This window comes from Seriola dumerili, unplaced genomic scaffold (genome assembly GCF_002260705.1).
Source record: "Seriola dumerili isolate Sdu_G_001 unplaced genomic scaffold, Sdu_1.0 BDQW01000068.1, whole genome shotgun sequence".
Taxonomy (NCBI): Eukaryota; Metazoa; Chordata; class Actinopteri; order Carangiformes; family Carangidae; genus Seriola; species Seriola dumerili.
In genome coordinates this window covers 5,752,378-5,774,051 of record NW_019174323.1, presented here as the reverse complement: position 1 = coordinate 5,774,051, position 21,674 = coordinate 5,752,378, and the positions used below count along the sequence as shown (strand labels likewise).

At 42.4% G+C, this 21,674-nt stretch overlaps 2 protein-coding genes and 1 non-coding gene across 8 annotated transcripts; 1 reads left to right on the top strand and 2 right to left on the bottom strand.

Annotated features, from left to right (window-relative positions):
* Positions 1-524: 524 nt before the first annotated feature.
* eef2k (eukaryotic elongation factor 2 kinase) lies at positions 525-13,706 on the bottom strand. Of its 6 annotated transcripts, none has more exons than XM_022742619.1 (19): positions 13,456-13,706; positions 12,841-13,094; positions 12,151-12,210; positions 10,700-10,800; positions 7,246-7,306; positions 7,125-7,162; positions 6,078-6,249; positions 5,089-5,238; positions 4,846-4,978; positions 4,601-4,728; positions 4,235-4,457; positions 4,057-4,121; positions 3,537-3,614; positions 3,090-3,146; positions 2,120-2,251; positions 1,768-1,956; positions 1,567-1,691; positions 1,210-1,388; positions 525-1,079 (listed from the first exon to the last, which is right to left on the bottom strand). In XM_022742619.1, exons 2-19 carry the CDS (start codon positions 13,084-13,086, stop codon positions 970-972), a joined length of 2,247 nt encoding a protein of 748 aa, XP_022598340.1. In that variant the 5' UTR covers positions 13,087-13,094; positions 13,456-13,706; the 3' UTR covers positions 525-969. The 6 variants fall into 6 exon arrangements, with proteins under 6 accessions (XP_022598340.1, XP_022598336.1, XP_022598339.1 ...); XM_022742615.1 differs by lacking the exon at positions 3,090-3,146 and adding an exon at positions 2,822-2,887; XM_022742618.1 differs by lacking the exon at positions 3,090-3,146 and adding an exon at positions 2,822-2,887 and having other exon boundaries at positions 4,235-4,454.
* Positions 13,707-15,131: 1,425 nt separating this feature from the next.
* On the top strand, positions 15,132-15,213 carry trnal-uag. The gene has a single exon. It is a non-coding gene; the product is annotated as a tRNA-Leu (tRNA).
* A 230-nt stretch (positions 15,214-15,443) lies between these two features.
* On the bottom strand, positions 15,444-18,293 carry LOC111220196 (probable low-specificity L-threonine aldolase 2). The gene is made up of 7 exons (XM_022743200.1): positions 17,973-18,293; positions 17,183-17,266; positions 17,009-17,097; positions 16,725-16,910; positions 16,396-16,533; positions 16,035-16,227; positions 15,444-15,933 (listed from the first exon to the last, which is right to left on the bottom strand). The coding sequence occupies exons 1-7, from the start codon at positions 18,268-18,270 to the stop codon at positions 15,626-15,628; spliced, it is 1,296 nt and encodes a 431-aa protein (XP_022598921.1). The 5' UTR covers positions 18,271-18,293; the 3' UTR covers positions 15,444-15,625.
* Positions 18,294-21,674: the final 3,381 nt, after the last annotated feature.

The following is a 21,674-nucleotide window of genomic DNA, read 5'->3' as shown; positions in this document are numbered from 1 at the left end:
TTCTACATTTCATCCCGCTCTCGCGGGTGATCTGTGTCTTTTTGTGTTCACAGCCACTACATCTAAAGTCTAGGTGGACTGAACTGTGGATGACTTTTAACTGCTTTGACATGACTTCCTCAGCTGTTCCTCAAACCCAAACACCAGCTAAACTCTGTGTATTTATTTAAAGCCAGTTTTAGAATGTGTACTTATGTTTACATACTCCATTAAACGGTTAGATCCAAGTTAAAAACAATGAAAACATTTTTTGTAACAGGCATCAATTTTCTACATTAATATACACTCGATATTGTACAGAAGATCAAAGACAGCTCACTTAAGTTTTAGCTAATGAGGTATTTGCTTTTCAGTTTCATACCATCCCTATACTGCAAGAGTATAAGTTTAGAAAAATGGGAAAAAATAAAATATATCAAATAAAGCAGGTTTGGAGAATTTTTGTAATATACAGTAAGGTGTATGGCCCAGTTACACACCTTTAATACCACTTCAACAGGAAGGAATAATGACAGCGTTTACCCATAAAAAGCAATCTTTATTTTACAGTTTTATACTCCAAGCATTTCTTTACATACATTCTTCCAACATAAGTGTGTTAACAAAGTAAGTAAACTATTTTCTTTGTTTTGATTCTTCAGGCCTTCTCTTACATGCAGCAACAGTCACTTAGCCAGAAGGTAATCAGAAACAGGAAATTAAAGAAAAAGAGTCAGGAGGACAGGAGGATCAGAAAACCTGGAGATCTAAGCCTGAACCTGGAAGGTTGAACACACACATGCACGCGCACACGCAGATCTATAGCACCAAAAGCAAAAATTCATTCAATATTCTGTAATAAAAAAATATGTAAACGGTAACCATTAGGATACAAACATGTCATATCCTGAATGTGTAAAAATGAGCTTGACTTTCAGTCAGACACATCAACTTCTGTAGCATTTTCAAGATGCAAGTGTGTGTCTGGGATTACTCCTCCATCAGCGCCCAGGCCTCTTCAGCTTTCATGTAGTACTGGTTAGCCAACCTGCCTTTCATGGCGGCCATGGCATCTTCTGCTGCTTCTGTAAACAGATCACCTGTAGGGGGAGGGAGGGGGGATATGAGAGGTGAGGACAGAGGCAGCCAAAGTCTGATTTCAGTGCAGTATTCTCTGTATAGTCGTATAATCAGCACAGTGAGGTCTGTTTAGCCAGCGTGGAGTCGAACCTGCTCTCTGTGGGTCTGCGGTGAGGTTGTGGCCTCCCACTTGGTACATCTCTGCCTCTCTGGACAGCAGCAGGTAACGGGGCTCATCCTGCGTCCCATCAAACTCTCCCCCCTCGTCATAGTCCGTCATGTTCAACGCAGTGTCGTACCAGTGAATGGCTTCTCCCCAATCCTGCTTTCTGGTCAATTTGAAGATAAGAAGCAAGATTTCACAAATCTACACAAAACCCCTTCAGCTTCATAATTATCCTGTCCTAAAAATCCCACCAGGGGGCAGTATTATCACGACTGTTAGACCAGGACTCATCATCTTTATAACAGAAACATGTTTGTCTGCTACAAGCAACCTTCACTGACCTGTCAGCTGACAGACTGACCCCCGTATCAAAGGCTCTGGCCACTATAATCATAGAGGATCTGTCACCAGCCTCAGCAGCCAGCAGAAGATACTTGAAACCTTTCATCCTGTTTCCTGCATTATCCTGCAAACAACACAAAAATGTCAGAAAACAAGGGTTCGGCTGAAGAATAAAATTCTAAATACATAGTGCGTGGTACCTCCAGCTCCATGTCTGGCAGTATGTGATGAGGCAGCTGCAGATAGCACTGTCCCAAGGCAACAATGGCCTCCAGCTCCCCACACAGGGCGGCTCTCTCCAGGTGGAACATGGCCGAGTCCTGATCCCACTGCTCGTCCTTCTCGCAGAAACGACCCGCTTCATGGTACCGCACCATCGCCAGGTGGACCTGGGAGGAGATCCAGAATATATTCAACATATGAAACTGCTTTCTTAAAAAAAAATGAAAAAAAAGAAAACAGCGTCCTGCAGCAACAGGTGGATTCAGATTGAGCTGGTTATTATGAAGAAAATAAAAAAAAAAAAAAGTCCAAAATGTTGTGTTTTCTTACCTTTCCGAGGATTGACTGGCCAATCTTCTTCTGCATCAGAGCGTTGAGTCGCTCCACCTCAGTGGCCACACATGATGGTCGGTGGACGTGAGCGCGAGACGAATGGTAGAAGCTCCACTTCTCTTCTGTCAGCTGGGTAGAAACAGACCGACAGAGACACAAGATGGAGGAAGTAACTGCCCGTTCTTCACCACAGGGATCACAAAACAAATCATATGATGAAATTTACAAAATAAATAAATAAATTAAAAAAATCACACTCCACTCTCAGGAGTGTACCCATCCAGAAACGTCTGCTTTAATCTCATCTAGCACAGATCAGCCTTGTGCTCAGAGCTGGAGGAGTACACCCCTGCTCGCTCAACACTCAGTGGATGCAAAATCATGTAAAGCATAGGAACACAAGCACACACACAAAGCTATCATGGCGGGAATCATGAGCAAGATGGCAGAGCTGGCGAAACAGAGGTAGATGGTCTTTCTCTGTATTTTTTTCCCCCACTGTTTTTATTCATTAAACTGAACAAAAGGGCAGAGTTGACATAGAAGCAGCGGCAGCTTGTGCACTGAGTTGCTCAAATCTTAAACTTGAGATTTGTGCTTGATGCATTTTTTGGCAAAGCTGCAGCTTTGGAGCAATAAGACTGCACAGCGCCGCACGGGGAGACGCGTGGCTTTACGAGCCTCCATGCATGTAATCACCCATTCGTTGTCAGGAGTGGCTGAATATAGGTTTGCAGAGACCCTTGGAGGAGCTACCATCTTCCTCTAGTGAGGGAAGACAAAGAGCAGGAGGAGCTGGATTAGAAGGAGGGTGAGGAACTTATTTCACTGTTAATGAAGTGGTGAGGGGATGAGAGGGGAAAAGACAAAGTGAGGACAGAATGAGGAAAATATTAGAGCAAGAGTTATTTGATTATGACTGAGGTGAGGATGACGCTCGCACACTGATGTCTCTATGTTTGTTTACCCGTCTGACACTGTCCTCATCCGACTCGGAATAATGTCTGTGGTATCGATGATGGGCCTATGTGATGATACAACATGCATTATTGAACCTACTGTCAGAAAATCTAACAGCTGTAAACTTCATGTGGAGAAGAGGAAAGGTTGACAGACCAACAGCTACTCAGACGACTGACGGACAAAGAAGAGTGAACCGCATATAGCAACAAAAAAAGTCTTTCATGTCAGTGTAAGTGAGTGTTAAACATGGATTTGTGTAAGATAATGTGTCAGAGTATGTGTACAAATGTGTCTCATATAAATATCAAAAGAACTCTTTCTTCTTTAAAGGTCAGCTGAGGAAGGTGTGTGTGAGCTGTTCATGTCAATAAAGAAGAGCTTCCTCTGTCCATTTCAGACTGACTGCTAGAAAATATCCTGCAAAACAGTCTTGGAAATTGTCTGACGTTACCCCATCAACATGGTCACATGGATCGCCCTCGCTCCTCCTCTCGCTGGGGTATCCGCTGTCTCCGCCGCTGTCGGATTCCTACAGACAGAAATGAAAAAAAATAAATAAAAACTTCAATGACCAGCATCGCGGTTGTCTGCCTCCTCCACTCAGGCTAGTTTCAGGTTACATCCCTTCACTGAGATATCCACGAGACAGACAACCCGAAAACAATATGTGTGATGAAAACCGCTACATAGAAAGCTTATTACAGAATGGAAATACAATGAATAGCTATTATTAGAAAAATGTGCCATAAATATGATCAAAAATGGGGTTCGATTTTAAGAAAATCTTAAGGATTACAACTTTAAATAACAGACGATGAAGGCTCCAACACATTTTCATCTTATTTTACACATTTTATCTTTAAAATAGATTAAAATGTGGTGTAAATGGAAAAAAAAAAGACTAACAACTTTGTTCAAACACTGAACTCTTGGATGTAGTTTCCTGATTTGACTACAATACAAATACTCACCTTGTGTTCACCTGTGTTGTTATTGTCGAGTCTCTCTTGTTCATACATCCCAGCAAAAGATAAACCTGGTAAAATGTAGAGATAAGACAAAACTATTTACAGTGTGGACACCACGCTTAACTACATGAAACATCCCATTATAATGGTGCAGCAGGTAGTAATGTGTTCACGCACGTACCAATGGGCGACTTGCCCATGGATCCAAGTGCGGCCGGCGGGGAGCAGTGGAAGATGAGAGGCGAGCAGGGGTCGATCGACTCCACGTCGCTCATGCTCTCGTCTGCAGACGAAGTCTCAGACAGGCGGGACAACAGCGGAGGTGCCCGGCTTCCCGACATGGTGCGAACGCGAGGGGAACCGCAAAGCTCCTCGCAGCCCCTCAGCACCGTCTCGGCCGACTTCTGAAATAAAAACAGGATGAAATCTGCTTGAAGAAACTGCAGCAGTAGGTGACGGAACGAGCAGAATACGCCGAAGGGAACAGGGAAATAAACTTCCCAATCATATTCCTACTCCTTGCATATTATGGAAATGTTCAAATTACGAGCAGTTTGTTGGTGCAGTCCAGCTGGGAATTCTCCGGAGGCGAGAGGTCAAAAGGCGTCATGCCCATACTCTTGCATATCTTGTTACACATGTGGGAGTGGAAGAACAGCGCCATGCCTCGCACACCTGGAACACAGGTATGATGGAGATGCTATATATCCTTCGGGTTCAACGCTCGTTCAATAATTCCTAACCAAGCTTCGCAAAAACAAGCCGACTAAAAGGTGTGAGGCAGAGCCAAACCTAGATTTCCGTCCCCAAAGTCAGTCCCTTTCTCTGTGTGAATCTGAGGGTCGGTGTAGAGATCCCCCACACCCTGGATGTCCACCACGATCAGCTGGTGTCCTGACCGCTCAAAGGTGAAGTGGCTGAAAGCCTGAGGTGATACAACGGGGGAAATAAATGATGAAGACTGTTAAGTGACTGCTAGATTAATGTGTAACAAGATCCAAGGGGGGGAGGGAGTGGGGGGGGATACGCGCTCACCTGCGGGGTGAGTCTGATGTTGTCGTCCCTCACGAAGCCAGAGTTGGAGTTGTACTTGATGTACTTGCCCTCGATGTAATGTTCCAGGTGGAAGAAAGGTTTGCCAGGTCTGTCCGTCATCTCCACCACACACATCTGCATGATGTCCACCTGAGGTTTACAAACAGACGCACAACAGTCGCTCACTCACAAATCACTCCAGGGCCCAAGTGCAGGGCTGCAGGACCCATGGTTACACGCTGTACATGTCACCATGTGGGGAAGCTGAGCTAAAAGACCGTGTGAGAAATAAGACGAGGATACATATGTCAAGATAAACAAGGGCAAAATATACATATGTCACAATTTTTAAACCATACAGTCCCATTTTTTTACAGACGCTGATATTACGCTGATACATCCCTTTGATAATGATCTAATTACAGTTTTTGGTGGTAAGTTATGGTAACACCCAATTCTTCAGTCTTAATGATGAAACGCAGACACTAATTAAATTGTCTCTCAATATATAATTAATTTTTTTTTTTTTTAAATATCTGTGTATACGTACATTTATTATAGACTATACTACTATACAGTACAACATGATTAATATGCATAAAAATCCCACCTAAATAATGTTAGACAGACATTTAGGAACAGATTTGACTTGAATTTGATGGAGGTTGGGTCAGAGGAACAAGTAAATTAGCTTTAGGTGCACATCTGGCTGCAGGAATCTGGCTCCTGTATCTCCTGATGTTTAATCAGTAAGTGCTTTTGATGCAGATCCAATCTAATCTAAGTAGAGCTGAAACGATGAGTCAATCAATATATAAGATGATGTAATTGAAAAAAATAGTTTCCATTGTCCAGCCATGGACTCTGAGAGCTATCCATATTGTGTGTATATATATATATATCTATATATATATCTATATATATACTGTATATATTATCCATATTTATCCATATTGTCTGGTCCCATCAATATAATGTTTGTCCTGTACCTGTTTGGGAGGTCGGTGGCGGTTGTACTCCTCCCCCCAGAGTTTGGCCTCCATCTGCAGCCTAACATCCTCCAAGTAAACATTCCTGTCCACCGTCTCCATGTAACGCTTCGCTACGTAGTTAGAGGCCGACTTCCAGTTGCTGCTGTGCGAGAAATTAGACAACTTCTTGCTGGAGGGAGAGGAAACAAGAGTTAGATGTTGCAGCAGCATTTGAATTACATTTAGATTTATGCACAGTAGATAGCTGACATTGGCCTGACACCTGGAAAACTTTATTAAAATACACATCTAAAGCCATTTTTGATTGTAGCATCAACTGGAACTGATCTCCCAAAGTGACCCTGGGTCAGAATGAAAAACTGCTCCACAGCCACATATGTACAAATCAAACAGGAAAAACATACTCTACCATACCATACCATTTTTTTTAGGACCTAACGTGTTTGGGCTTGTAGGGAATGGGGGGGGGGGGTTGTTTTCAGGCTTGCGGTTTTGTCTGAGAGGAAATTTTCTGTGACGGTACTGCAAACGACAAACAGATGAATTGGGGGCAGTAGTTGATGGATGCCTCTCCGTTACATTTCCCACATAACTGAGGATTTAGCATTAACAATTAGACTATTCTCCCTTTTCTGGTTCATTCTGCAACGTCACGCAGAGGCGAGAACAGAGCGGAGCAGCGTTCACAACATAGGCTCAGATTCTATTTTACTCCATACAGTAAAAATCCAGGGAAGCAGTGCTGAGAAAATAAAGTTAAAAATAAAGCCCCAGTGCCATCATGGAAGATTTTGTCGCTCTGGTTCAGGCTGATATTCTCAGTACCATCTTTGGCTCTGAAATCGTTTTATTCGTCAGCAGCTATTCTCTTGAGTCGGAGCAAGAAATGTGAGGAATGTGGACCTGCACCGCTTATAGACTACGACCTAAGAGCACCATACTCCTCTCTCACTTTGTTTACACTGAGACCACAACAGCCTCCGTTACTAGAACTTAAGGGCATTAACCTCTAGATAAAAGTGAAGAAAAATAGTTCCAACTTACGCTCTGAAGCACTCCCTCATCGCCCCTTTCCCAAACGGCTGTGAGAAAGCAGGGCAAATATTAAGAGATATGAAACTGCAAAACTCTCTTGTGAAAATGTGCGTTTTAAAACAGGTAATACCTGAGCAGCCATCTTGATGTGGATCTGGTCTTGAGCCCACTCTCCTGTGACGGCATTGTATCTGTGAAAAGGAACTGAATTCAGTCAAAATGAACAGTTATACTGATTATGCTCGCTCAAATATCACTCTCTGAAAACGATGAGCGCTTTCTTCAATCCTCCTCATATGGAATCTAAATTATCACGTGGGAAGTTTGGTTTTTAGCCACGCTAGCAGATGGAAATGTCGGCCTGTAGAGTGGTCGGTCTGCAACTTTGGTTCGGACCGAAATATCTCAGGAGCTACTGGATGGATTGTTGAAGAAATTTTTTGTTCAACCGTTCATAATCCCCAGAGGATGAATCGCACTGACTTTGGTGATCCTCTCACTTTTCCATGGTTTTTGAGTGGAATGTCTCAACAGCTACTGGATGGACTGTCATGACATTTGGTGCAGACATTCATGTCTCTCTCAGGATGAATTGTAAGGTGGTTAATAGGGCTGAACAATTAATAGAAATATTATCGAAATCGCAATATGGTCAAGTGCAATATCCAAATTGCAGGGGTTGCAATTTTTTTTTGATAAAAGGTCTAGTGTGTCACAACATACCATAAATGAAGCACTGTGGTGCTGCTGAGGTGCCCCAGCCAACAAATCATATTCTCCAGAGGTAAAAGAACATGCCTGTATGGTACACGCTCTAGCAACAAAAAAATGACATCATCATTTAATTAATTTTCTTATATTTATTTATTTAAAATACTTTTTTTTTTTTTTTAATTTTAGACAAAATGCAAAATTGACCATTCCAGCTGAAATCTGGACTCATATCGCAACTGCAATATCTGCCAAAATAATCACAATATGACTTTTTTTTTTTTTTTGCATATTGGCCACAGCAGTTCACTGACTTTTCATCTACTAACATCATCTGATCAAGATAAATTTAAATTGAGCACACAGTGCCTAGCACGTTGATGTCCTTCCAAAATCATCATGTGAGCATTGTCACTGAGAGCATGTTAGCATTTAGCTCAAAGCCTGAGCGCAGCCTCGCAGGGCTGCTGGCTTTACTGTAGACTGTAAGTTGTGTTTTATTCTGAAAGGACAGGTAAACACCTGAGAGAGAAACAGACCCTCGACACAACATCAGCTTCTTAAATGTGAGAATGTGTTGCTTTCGTTTGTCTTACGACACTGTAAATTGAATATCTTTGGGATTTTGGCTGTTGAGACTGGACAAATCAAGCCATTTGAAGATGTCAGCTTGAGTTCTGGAGAAATTGTAACGCCCCTTTTTCTCTGTTTTCTTAGCTGTGGCTCAGCTCCATCCACATTTGTATTTTTGAAACTAAGTCTACCGCAGCTGTGAGTGGCTGTGAGGCTGTCCAAGTGTGGGGCAGTGTTACGTCCCAGAGCAGACTCCGTGGGGAGAAAGTGTCACTTGTTTTCGTTTTTTTTTTTTTTTACCACCTGTTACACTACAAATCAGTCACACTGACCCGTCTACAACACTGAACTGGCTGCACCTCAAAGGCCTCAATTGTCACACGGTCAATAAAAAAAAAAAAGCACATCAAGTTAGCCAAGTTACTCTTTGCCCTCTGTGAGGGAGTTTGCCTGTCAACAGTCTATTATCAATCCTTATCATGGAGGCACATTAAACATCTAGTTTCCGCTGTATGAGAAATCATTGAGTAGAGAAGAATGAAAAAGAGAGGGTGTGTGTGTTTTCAAGAGTGTGTCCTGTTTCCAAAGAAAAGCAATTAAGTCTGCACCATTTTTTTTCTTCTTTTATTTGTAAGGACTGAAGGTTAGAGGGATGGATGTAGTCAGGCAAGAACACATACACTCAACATGGTGATACAAATGAGGTGTACACACACTGTATGTCTGGGTCAGTGTGTCTGTTTGGCTTGGCAGGGTGTGTGTCCTGAGTTAATGAATACTGCATGAACCGTAGCTGCAGCTGCAAGTCTTCACAGCTGAAACCTGAGTGCTTTAAACTAGAAACAAGCTCCCTACTCCCCGTTCCAAAATAAAGTCTTTTCTGCCAACGAACTGTTTCAAGCAGCGGGAACACAGTGTACCATGGCTTTCATTCCATCGAGTTCATACTATAGGGGGCATCAGAGAAGGAAAGAGGAGTGAGGTTACATGTGGGTAAAATTAGCACATGAAGAAGGAACGCGAGGGCAAATCCCAGCTCCTGCCAAGTCCCAGCTCTGTGCGTTATGTAACAAGCCTAACACTAAAACACACACACACACACACAAACACACACACACAAACACACAAGCAGACAAAAGAATTCACTTTCCTCCTGCTTCTTTTTTGCCCACACCCAGTTCAGTTGAGAGTTGCAGCCCACGTCTTTGAACACTGCAAGAGCCGTGTACGTTTATGTAGCCGACACGCTGGCAATAATAATCTGGGCGGACACCGACAGTATGGCATGATAAGAAGAACTGGATGGGCCGTGGGGGGGCATCAATGCTTCATGTGCCCATTGAAAAGGCCAGTAATGTTTGTCAACAGATAAGAATAGCACCACTGACCGAGATATGAGCCAACTGTGAAGCCTGCTGCCACATCAATGAGAGTTCAAGAACAATGCAGGCTAATTTCAGTCAGGGAACCGCTCACTGTTGACTAAATATCTTGATACCTTAAAGCTCCTCTTATCAATATATTTATGTTAAAAATGGGTCATATGACTGCTTGTAATGTGAAAGCGGTTGTCTGTGATGACAAACCCAGAAAGAATTATCACCTGACTCTGCAGCTCTGCGATGCATTTCAGCGTCTCTTGGCTCTTTGTTCACACTGAATGTTTTGTTTTGTCTTACTATTCACATTAGCATTGTTTTCAGCTGCGGTGGCACAGCTCTGTTAAGCCCACACCCTCAGGACCTGGTGGTGACCAACACGGAGCTAAAAGGAGAGTAAATGTTTGAACTTGTATATGTTGGTCACAAAAATGACTTTACATGAATGCTAATCTTGATCTGTGTCTGCTGAATGTGCAAATAAGCAAGTGGTTGCTAGCACATCAGCTTTATAAACTGGTGTTCCCACGTGGCTAAAATATCAACTAATGCAACTTTAATTCAAATTTAAAGCTCATGTAAAATGGGAATTATCACCTTCAACTGCCTGCAAATGTTTTTTTTTTAAAAGCATTAAATCAAATTAAATTATTGATCTTTAGTAATCAAATATAATTGTTTTTGGCACTTTATCACCCTGTGGGATGTTATTTGAGGATTTTGCTTAATGTGGTTTTTGTGACCACACTGCATCACCCCATGCAACAACAGACCTTTTTCCCCAGCAGAGATGTTGACTTGTCATGTTAGCACAACTTGTTGAAACTGAGCCACTGCTAATAAAAATTTGTTTCAAAATGTCTGCTGGGGAAAAAAGTCAATTACCGCTGTTGATTCACAGTCACACGGGGTTTTTCATACCTGTAACGAACGCAGGGCTCAGTCTCGATGTCCTCCAGATGAAACTCGGCCCAGGGGTCGGGCCTGGCTTTGGCCTTTTCGATTGCTTTTTTCCATGCGTCCTGTCACGATAAAGCAATACGTCTTATTTGCTGGCAGTGTTTGTTTTCAATGCAAAAAATCAGGGAACACTTTGGTTTCCAAAACAGGTTAACCAGAATACGCTGGGGAAAAAAAAAAAAAAAAAAAAAAAAAAAAAAGTGCTTTTTCTGCACAACAACACTTTCGGCCTCTAAGTGTCGAAACTGTGCTCGCTAATGGAGCAAATTACATTTCACTGATTCCGCACTGGACAGCTTCCTCTCATTCCTCAAAGTATTTGCTTTTAATCACCCAGGGACACACCAATGTAAACTAGAGCATCAGGATGACACATCTTTAGTTTATAACTGTTGTGACTTTATGCAAATCAGGAAGTAAGGAAGGCGGAGGAGGAAGAAAAACTAATAATGTTAAAAGCACAAAGCAGGAAGGAAGCGCACAATCGTTAAAATAACATGAAAATCACACTTATAAAACAACTGATCGTTAAATAAAAGATTGGATTTTTAGTATGAGGGAGGCCGCTACCTTAAAATGAATGTGATCACCACGGGATGTTTCATGGGCATCTGCAGTTATTGCCATTTTCAAAAAATATCTTTCCTAGTAGAACCCATAAATCAAGTGTGACTAGTAATCTAAACCCGCTAAAGTAACCAAAGCCCTGACCCACCCTATACTGCACAGCGACACGTCTTCCTCGTCACTGTCCGGAGCAGGCATTCTAGATAGGTTTATATTTAGAGCGAAGGATTTACATGAAGAGAAGTGTCGTGTTTTTTAACTGATAGGGTGTCACGTCTGTTTGTGAGGAGGAGCAGACGACACATCTCACATCAGGCCTCATTCACCTGGAGGTGAAACATTACAGCCTGGTCACAAGGCTAAAGGGTCGAATGGTGAAGCCTGGTATGGTGCTCAACCATGCTGCGTGAATACATGCAGATTTTTGATAATCTTCTAAAACTCATTTTAAAGCAGCTGCATCTGTGATAAAAAAAACCAAAACAAAACAAAAAAAACTTTTTGAAACCAAAGCTCTTGCAGAAAAATTACATTTTTTGTTTTGTGAAACAACAATGTAACATTTCTGGTGATCGTTAGTGACAATTAATAAATTCTTCTGTAAAGGAATACATTCTGGAGGAAGGGAGGGTGCATTGATTAGGATACACATAACAGCGTCAGCACAAAGAGAGTCATGGGAAGTGAGAATAGGTGGAAAGTATGTTGCTGAAAAAACAAAAAGACATTCCAGTTCAGTGAAGGAAAAGGACAGTAAATTATAGAGCGGAGGGGGGAGAAAGGAGGCGTAGATGGTCGCTGGTGAAGAGGGAGAGAAGAAAGATATAATTTGATCTGTGACATACCCGTGCGCTCTGAGACAAAACATGGTACGACCGAGGTTCTGCCACCGTTTCTGTTTCATTCTATGTAGGAAGGTGGAGAGAACGGACGGCTTTTCATCAGCAAAACAAATGAAACATGGTTATTTCAAACAGCATTAAATGAAGCTAGAATCTTAGAACAACAACTCTAAACGCCATTCGTCCCTGCAGTTGGCTGGTGCACAGTGGCTCTGCTAAAGAGCGGTGTACCCTGAATCCAGCCACTTGCATAATGCTCTCTCTCTCTCTCTCTCTGCTGGTCTGGAGAAAGCCAGACTCGTGTTTACATGCAATGTAATCACATGAGGTGGAAAATCTTTCTTTGGTACTTCCTGTTCTTGTCAGAGGTGGCTGACTAGCTTCCCACTTCAGTAAACAGAAATTCACATACATACAAATAGCTTACATGCTGTTTTGTGTGTTCAGACACACACAGACCATCTCTCCTTATAGGGCAAACAACTGTTCTCACAGCATATAACAGAAGTAGAGTGTTTGTGACGGTGCTTAACCACAACATACTGCACACAAAGTGGTTTTACTTTTGGTGCGCATCACTACACAGCCCTCCGGTGATAGATTTCAACATTTGTAAATACTGTTCTCCTCACTATACATTTGGCTGTCATCTTGCATCATGTTGCCGGGGCAACATGACAGCTCACAGCTCACCTTGTACAAAAAGTTGTTCTTAGGAAGAGAGTTTGACAGCTGCCGAGTGTAAACCAGATTCTTCAGGTAGTGGCAGATGTCTCTTGCGGAGTCGTCCAGGATGGGGCAGATGAAATCCTCGTCATCATCATCACTGGCGTTGGCATCACTTAGGGAGGATGCCCGCTGGCTTGGGACACTTCGTTGGAAGGGGGGTCTCTTGGCGCTGCCCTCCTCCTCCATGGTAAACATCAGGTCGTCCTCCATGATGTCTGCTGTTTTGTTGACAAGAGAGGAGACAGGAGTGTGAGTGGAAAGAAGACACATATAAAGACAGCAGCTCATTACATCTGTTATTCAGTATATGTAAGCACCAATCTGTTCAGCTGCAGTGAAATGCACTGTGTTTACACAGATTTAAAGTAACAGCTGGCTGGTGGAGAGGAAATACAAGCACAATACATTAAGTTCCTGAGCTCCTGTTGGTACAATGTGCTCCCATAGAAATCAGCAGCAACCCTGGCTGTAGAATATCATGTTGCAGCATGCTGCAATATTATTTCTCACAGAAGTATTAGCTTCAGTTTGGTCTATTGTGACCTGCTGTTAAATGCACATACTAAATAAACAACCAACCTTATATCCTGCAGCACAGAGACACTTTAAAACACTTTATCTTGACAGACTGTGACAGTGTACCCAGTCACCTCGGTCTTCTTCCGCCTCTCAGTTTCGGTTAAACACGGACAGAATCGCAGCAGCTTTAGTTTAAGTCTCTTCCCAGGACAAACAAGATCAAACAGTGTAGGTCCTGGTGCTCCAACGTGTCCTGACGATCCGGGGACGTGCCTGGCAGTGACCTGTAATTTTTGTTACCGTCCACCACAGCGACGTGAGCATTCAGCACGTATCACTATGTTCTCTGAAAGCCACGCCCCTGCCTCCTGCTGCCTTCAAGACTGTCGGAAATATAATACTTACCTGAATGGACAGTTTGTCGGATGCAAAGATTTAACTGCACTGTTAATTCAAAGTTATTTCATGAGTGTTGCAAGTAAAGTTGAGGAAACAAGTACAATAAACTTCATATATTAAGTCGAAATGACATTTCAGTTTCAAGTCATTTTGTATCAAAGTCAGTAAAAAAGCAACACTCTAGGCTGCTCTCAGTCTCTGTGTTAAATACATGGTTTTGGACTGAATTCAATACTAACCCTCATTCTGGTTAGCACTGTTATGAAAAGAAACAACCATGACTTAATTTAACCCACTAAAGTCACAGATCAAGTCATCATGAGTGGGTTCACCAACCTACAAAAGAAGAAGACTCTCTGAAACGTTTTTACTTAACAATGTTAACAATGTTTAAAATGTTCAAGTTCTGAAGCGGCCTGAAAATAAGTGAATAAGTAAGTTGAAATAACTCGAAACTACCAGAACTATTTATATTGAGCTAAGGAGATTTGATTGATTCCACTGAATTCCTGAATCATGTTTTACAGTGCACGCTATTTTAATGAATTATGTGAAGCACTTCGCCTTTATGTATGAAATGTGAAATGACCTTCCAAAGACGTATCTAAAACAATATAAATAAATACAAACAAACATAAAATGAGAATTACACTAAACGTTTATTCTTCTAGTTTTTAATATTTTTGTATTAAAAATATAAACAACAACAATATCATATGAGCAATATAGTAAAACTGGACCATGATGTTGTTTCAAAGTAGAAACGCGCGAAATGTTAGTTACGACTGAGGTGCATTTGAAAGCAGCACAGGATAAGTTATAGCCATATCAAGCTGTACAGTTTGTACCTGGTTTATACTCAAGTATTATTTCCTGTTACCAGAGTAGTACCTTGAAAACCCGGAGAGCTTCGACAGGAATCCCTAAATATTCGTTATATGTTAGGTACGCATTACCATTATTCGTAGCAGGTTTACTAAATCGAGTCTGGTTATCAATCCTACATAGCAGAGCTAATAGCAACTAGAAAAATAAATATGATTGAGTAGAGTGAATAGGAATGTAACTACAGTAGCAGTAACGTAACACTCGGTCGTACAACGCACCAACGTTCAAATGTAATGGCTACGTCCAATTGCTAGTTACGTCAACGTTGGGCTGGTATTAATGCGGTGAAATTGATATCCTCAGTTGCATTCGTTAGCTAACCAACATTAGCTACATTGCGTAGCTACATTGCGTCACAAAAGTGGTAAATTAATAGTTGTAAACCTACCCCATATTTGTAATCACCTGCTGACGTATAAATTTTCTGACTGGTGCAGCGCGTGTAACATGGTAGCGTGGCCGAGTGGTCTAAGGCGCTGGATTTAGGCTCCAGTCATTTCGATGGCGTGGGTTCGAATCCCACCGCTGCCAGAAACATTTTAATTTCCTAATTCCATCGCGAGAGCTTTACATAAAGAGAGCAGTATTTCAAGGTTTTTACAAACTGTTCTGTATCTTATATCTATAGATAATGGTACGCTGTTCAAGTTTAGAAAAAATTAACAATTAAAATGATAGCATGGGGGTTAGGTCACGCTACTATGTACGAGAAAAATACTTAAAAAATATGAAAGAAACTTTGACAAGAGACAGTGGTTCATTAAATTTAATGCATGAGAATTGCAAAAAAAACTGAAATGACGAGGGATATAAAGACGACCACAGTCAAAAGTGACTCTGGTTGTTGTTTGTCCCATGTTTGAGGTCCTTCAGTCTTTTTCTAAGTTAGTCTGTGTAAAATTTCTATGATCAGTCCTAGTGATTAGACTATACAGGTCAGGTTTCACTGGGCCCTGAGTTTTTCCTTCAAGTACTGAGAAGCCACAAATTGCATTTTCTGAATGGCCAGCTGGGTATCTTCAGGGGATATCCCAAGATGCCACACAGCCCTTAATGAGTTTCCAAAATGAGGGTACATGAGAACTTGTATCCCTTGTCCCAATGCAGCCTCCTCTCCTTCGCAAACCTGACCCATGTGGGCACAGAACTCAGAAGGACTCAAACCGGGTTCCTCTAGACGGAAACGCAGGATGTTTGTCTCCACGGCCACCATGTCTACAGCAAATAGAGGAGCGTCGCAGTCGAGCAGAGCTGGGCAGGAGAAGAAACAAGCATGAAGAAGTTAGAAACAGGAACATAATGGCCGCCAGTTAATGATTAAATTTTCATAAACAAAAATATGAGCTACTCACCTTGAGCAAAGGTTTTTGCATTGTGGTGATCCTCCTCCAGTCTTTTTACCATATCCAGTAAGGACAGTTTTCCAGCTGCTGCTAGTATACCAGCCTGCCGCATCCCCCCACCCAGGGCTTTACGGCACCGCACCGCTCTGGCTATGAAATCTTGGGGTCCAGCCAGCATGGTACCCACTGGGGCACCCAAACCCTGTTAGAAACCATACAGTGAATTTGACTTTGCTTTTGAAAAGTTTTCTGTTTTCTGTCTGATGTTTGCCCATTTTGACTCATCACATATGTATTTTCTAAAATACGCAAAGAAATGTCTTCTACCGTCTTGTCTATTCTGGTATGTGTTTGTGTTTTTCAGTCCCACCTTGGAGAGGCACACACTGACGGTGTCTGTGTGCTGCAGTATGGTGGATGGAGGCACCCCCTGGAACACAGCAGCATTCATCACCCTGGCTCCATCCATGTGAACTGACAGACCATATCTATCTGCTAAAGCACGAACCTTGGAGATGGAAACAAACCATCCAAAGATGATCAAAGCTGTGAGAGATGCTGGATTCTCCACTCTGTTTTAATAAGGCAGGTATGACAGCTGCTTTCACATGTTGAAATGTAATTGTTTTTTCTATCAGCATGAGCTGAGCTGTAGTGTTCTCCACTATGACCATGTTTAGAAACATAACACACACACACCTCCTGCAGGAAGGACAGAGGCAGCACACGTCCTCCCTGTATGTTGTGTGTGTTCTCCACACATATGAGGCGTGAGCGGGGGTAGTGGGGATCAGGGTAACCGTGACGGATCTTTGATTCCAGCTGCTCCAAGTCAAATGTTCCATTGGGGAGGGTGGTCACAGTGGTAGCGTGGACACCAGCCAGCTGTGTCAACACACAAATACACACTGAGTTCCTTTAAGCAAAAACTGACCTCTAGATGAAGGCCCAACTGCAGGTGTCTGCTATTCTGCTGCACTCACCTGTGCACTACCTCCCTGCTCATAGATGTGTAAATGGGACAGATCGCCCACAATCATCTCGTCGCCCCGCTCCCTACAGTGCACCATCACTGCAAAATGAAAAGCGTGCACATTTATGACCATTCTGACCTCATAAAAATGGATTCAAACTCTGCCAGTAAAAGCACAGCTCACCTGCGATGAGGTTACTCATGGTTCCAGTGGGGACAAACAGCGCGGCCTCCATCCCAAACATATCAGCTGCGATTTTTTGTAGCTCTGCAAGATGTTGGCAGCATTTCGCAAGTAAAAGAGCAGGTGTGCATGAATTCATATGCTGAACCAAATTACCCTGACATAGTGAGCTATTCCCTGCTACTTCTCTATGTTAACCAAGCGTCTAAGGACTGAGAGAGTTGTATGTTGTACATAAACCCAACTTTAAAACTGTATATTTGTAATTTTGAGCCAATAATTCATACTCACTTAACTATCAGAGTAGCTTTTAGGATGATGCTTTGCCCTCATAATGATTTTTTGAGAATCTTGCTGTCTGTATCACTAATAGTGGCTACTGTTCAGTTGGTAGGATAATACTCCAACTGAAGAGTAGCCTAATGTGTATTATTTTGTAATTAAGAAGCAGTTAATAATTATTGGTTAAGTACTATTTAAGAGCTAATGCAGAGTTAATTAAGTGCAAAAAATGCACATGCATATATTTGGTTGAACAAAGTATTACAAACCGGATTCAGTAAACAGAATCAGAAAAAACATGATTGTCCATCGAAAAGCAATGGAGATTTGTCTTTGATTGATTCTGAATAATTATCTATCAATCAATTACAATAGGGTTTCTACAACTACTTTATATTGCTTCATTCAGAGTTATGCGGGTGCTACTTTTCAACCATCCATGAATAAGTCCGTTAAGTTAGTTAAATGCAACTATAACTTTATCGCACTATCACGGTTCGGCTCTAACCATTAACCGTTGGGTCTTCTCCCATCACGTCATCTCCGACCTCGGCCTCCGCCATTGCCTGGCGCATCGCCGGCCCTGGCTTGGTCACCGTGTCGCTGCGGAGGTCCACCACCCGGACGCGGGCCGCCTCGACCGGCCCGGGGTACCTGGGCTTCCCGGTGTTGTAGTAGCCCCGCGCGGAGCTCCGTCCCAGCACAGCGGCCGCTGCATCTCGTTTAATTGAAGCGACGATACAAGGGTTTAACAATTTATACAAAACCCTGCAGGAAAATGTTTTCAAAGACATGATGCTCCTCATTCAGTCATATTCATTGGTGGTGTTTATGTATTGAACTTTGGATCGTTGCCTTGAAATCGATAATCATTGACTGCAAGGACAGTTAATGGATGACCTATCAGTTTATCAACATGCACAGATTAGTATGGGCCTCAAGGTGGCGCCATTATCTCAACAAAGCTCACTATTATACATATGAGCAAGTATCAAAATATCCTAGTGTAAAGTTCTGCTCCTGTTACTGGAAACTTCATTATAACTCTTCTCATTTTAAAACTGTAGACTAACTGGTCACACAGTCCAGGGGATAATCCTCTCATTTAAGTATTCTGATCGGTAGATGGAACAAAGTGTGACTCAACAGTCTTAATCTCATACAAATGTGTTGATATTGTTTGTAAGAGGTGTTGGTAAAATTGAACATCATAGGCTTCACAAAAATTACATTAATAGCTAGATTATTGAACTGGATCATTTAGCATTTATTTATTTGCCGTAAAGTGTTGAGCTTGGTGTGTCTGCAGCTAACGATTAATTTAATTACTGATTAATCTGTAGATTATTTTCTCAATTAATACATTCAATTACAAAACATCAGAAAACAATTAAAAATCCCATAACAATAGTCTAGACAGCAATGTACAGAGGGCTTGTGTTGTCCAACCAGCAGTACTACGATATAAATATCTATATATATATCAGTTGTATGTTCAGATTACTTCCATGAAACTTCCATGAAAAATGTGTAAATCACTGTTAAATACTGAACATGAACTCAGGTCTATTACTACTATTGCAGCAGCCCTCTGAACTTTCTTCTTTCTGGTCAAAATATCATCGGACACATTCCTCTACTATCTTACTATCAATTATCTTTAACCAGAATACGTCAGATGTTATGCAGAGTTCATATTTGCCCATGTAACTCTCACAATGTCCTGCATTAATCCACCCTAGTGGGCGAGGCATGCATTTGCGTAAATGTCTCTGTGCATCTGTGTGTGTCCGTCTGTTTCCATGCCAGTGTGTATGATGTGTTTACACCCCGCTGAAGTCATGAATATGAGATTCTTCAGGGGTCACAAACCTGCTTTTGGCCTGACCTTTATCCCTGCACTGAGCTGTAAAGCTAATTCTAACTGGTGCTCACCCATCATCCACTTACTTGTTGCAGACAGCGAGAAAGGAGGTGAACATGTGCCCACCCCCACCCGACACACACGACATGATGGAGCTATGGGCTCAGGCCCGAACTACACTGGTTATATGCAGCACTGTCTCCTATTTTTATCAGCAATAAAGCCTCAGTTCCCTCGTGTCTCAAGAACTGAGTCAATATTTGGAGGTGAAGGCTTGTGGGAATTTATCTTCTGTGGACTGAGATTAGGCTACGAGGGAGGTGCACTCATTACTAAACAACTCCCTCCCCTCTCTGACACTCACTGTTTTTCTCTCTGACCTACAAATACTATGGCTACATTCACATCCCAGGCAGCATCTCTTCCCCCCTCCCCTACACACATTTCCCACTCATGCATACTCATGGTGTCTTGTCCGATTTAAATCACTTGATAAAAGTCCCAGTGTGTGTTATCAGGACCGCATTGACTGTAGTTAAAGTTGATGTTGCCAGTAACAGAGCCAGGTTTTATGAGCCATAACAAGTCGTCATTAAAAGTCATTAGCAAACATCAGCATCATAAAAAGGCCACAGTCGGTCTCGAGAGCCCCACAAGAGCCGTGAACGGAGAGAGATAAAGATGCATCGGTAAGCAAAGAAAGAGCAGCGACGGGTAACTGCGATTAGGTGGAGAAATTGGGAGACGTCCTGAGCAGGAGTTTTTCCGGGATCACTGTTGGCACTGCGTTCTGTAACCTCACACTTTTGTCTTTGTGTGTGTGTGTGTGTGTGTGTGTGTACGTGCTCAGTGTCTTTGCTTCTCTCGAATGCCTCCCAGCATTCCTTGCCTGCGCGTGGAGGGGAGAGTGGTGTTTTGGAGAAAATATTGAATTAGAGAAAAAGAGGCAGAGAGGGAGAAATGAAGGAGAGGGAGAAATATTGACTCCTTCTGGGAAGGAGCGAGACGGCAACGCCTTTCCAATAACCATAAACCCACTGGGCTGAAAATAGACGGGCCGAATGAATAAACGAATGTGTTCATCCCACATGAGCTCTTCTCTTTCACAGACGGAGGGGAATGGAGGTGACCCCCCCCTTCCCTTCTTTCGCTACCTCTCTCTCTCTCTCTCTCTCTCTCTCTCTCTCTCCCTCTCTCTCTCTCTCCTCTTTCACTGAGGCCATCATTTCTTCACTATGACGAGAGATATTAACCGGAACAAAACAGGTGTTTATGGGAAGCCTTCCCTCAAATGCGGTTTTTCATACGCACACAAAGATGTAAGCACACACGCGCACACACACACACACACACACAGTCACACTTCCTCGTACAGTGTAAAGGTGTTGACATCAGTGCCTGTGAAAAAAGAGTAACATCTGTTTCACATTTCACACTACCCCCCCCATGTCATGGGCCATGTGGACATGCTTTATTTCACACACACACACACACACACACACAACACACATATACACAGATGCATTGCTCTTTAGGCTTGGTGGTGCTTGGTCGGGGTCATCCTCTGTGCCCGTTATTTCAGCTCTTTAAAGGGTCGGTTTGCCAAACGTTCACCAACCAAACATTAACACCCGTGTGTGGTTGTTCATCATCTCATTCCTAAACCATGGACATTAATCTGCTGCTGTAACAGCCTCCCCTATTCTGGGAAGGCTTTCCGCAAGGTTTTTGGATCCTGGCTGCAGGGATTTTCTCCCATTCATCCACAACAGCGTTAGTGAGGTCAGGCACTGATGTTGGGCGATAAGGTCTAGCTCGCAGTCGTTGTTCTAGTTCATCCAAAAGTTCTTAGATGGTGTTGAGGGCACTCAAGCTCTTCCACACCAAGCTGGGAAAACTTTGTCTTTATGGACCTGTCATTGTAGTAAGGCTGCAACTAATGATTGTTTTCATCAAAAAATTGTCAAAGAGCTGAAGGAGATGTCTTCAGGTGTCTTTTTTTGTTTGACCAAAAGCCCCAAACCCCCAAATTATTCATTTTATAATAATATACAACAAAGAAAAGCAGCAAATCCTCTCATTTGTGAGACCAAAATTTGGCATTGTTTCACTATTTTTGCTTGAAAAATGACTGAACAGATTCATTGTTTGCATTGATTGTTGCAGCTCTACACTTGCACATGTGAGCATTGTTGTGTTGAAACAGGAAAGTGCAACAAAATGAGACCACACTATAATCTGAAATACCCCTGTATGCTGTTGCAATAAGATTTCCCTTCATTGGACGTAAGGTGCCAAACCCAAACCCAGACCAACAGCGTGTGGACAGGGGCGTCCACATACTTT

Coding starts and splice junctions, on each gene's coding strand:
- LOC111220196 (XM_022743200.1), bottom strand. CDS start 18,270: ATGAGGAGCATCATGTCTTTGAAAACATTTTCCTGCAGGGTTTTGTAT. Junction 17,098..17,182: donor CATGAGTAACCTCATCGCAG/GTGAGCTGTGCT, acceptor TTCATTTTGCAG/TGATGGTGCACTGTAGGGAG. Junction 16,534..16,724: donor CTCTGTCCTTCCTGCAGGAG/GTGTGTGTGTGT, acceptor TCCATCTCCAAG/GTTCGTGCTTTAGCAGATAG.
- eef2k (XM_022742615.1), bottom strand. CDS start 13,086: ATGGAGGACGACCTGATGTTTACCATGGAGGAGGAGGGCAGCGCCAAG. Junction 4,979..5,088: donor ACATCAGACTCACCCCGCAG/GTGAGCGCGTAT, acceptor GTATCACCTCAG/GCTTTCAGCCACTTCACCTT. Junction 4,729..4,845: donor CTTTGGGGACGGAAATCTAG/GTTTGGCTCTGC, acceptor CCTGTGTTCCAG/GTGTGCGAGGCATGGCGCTG.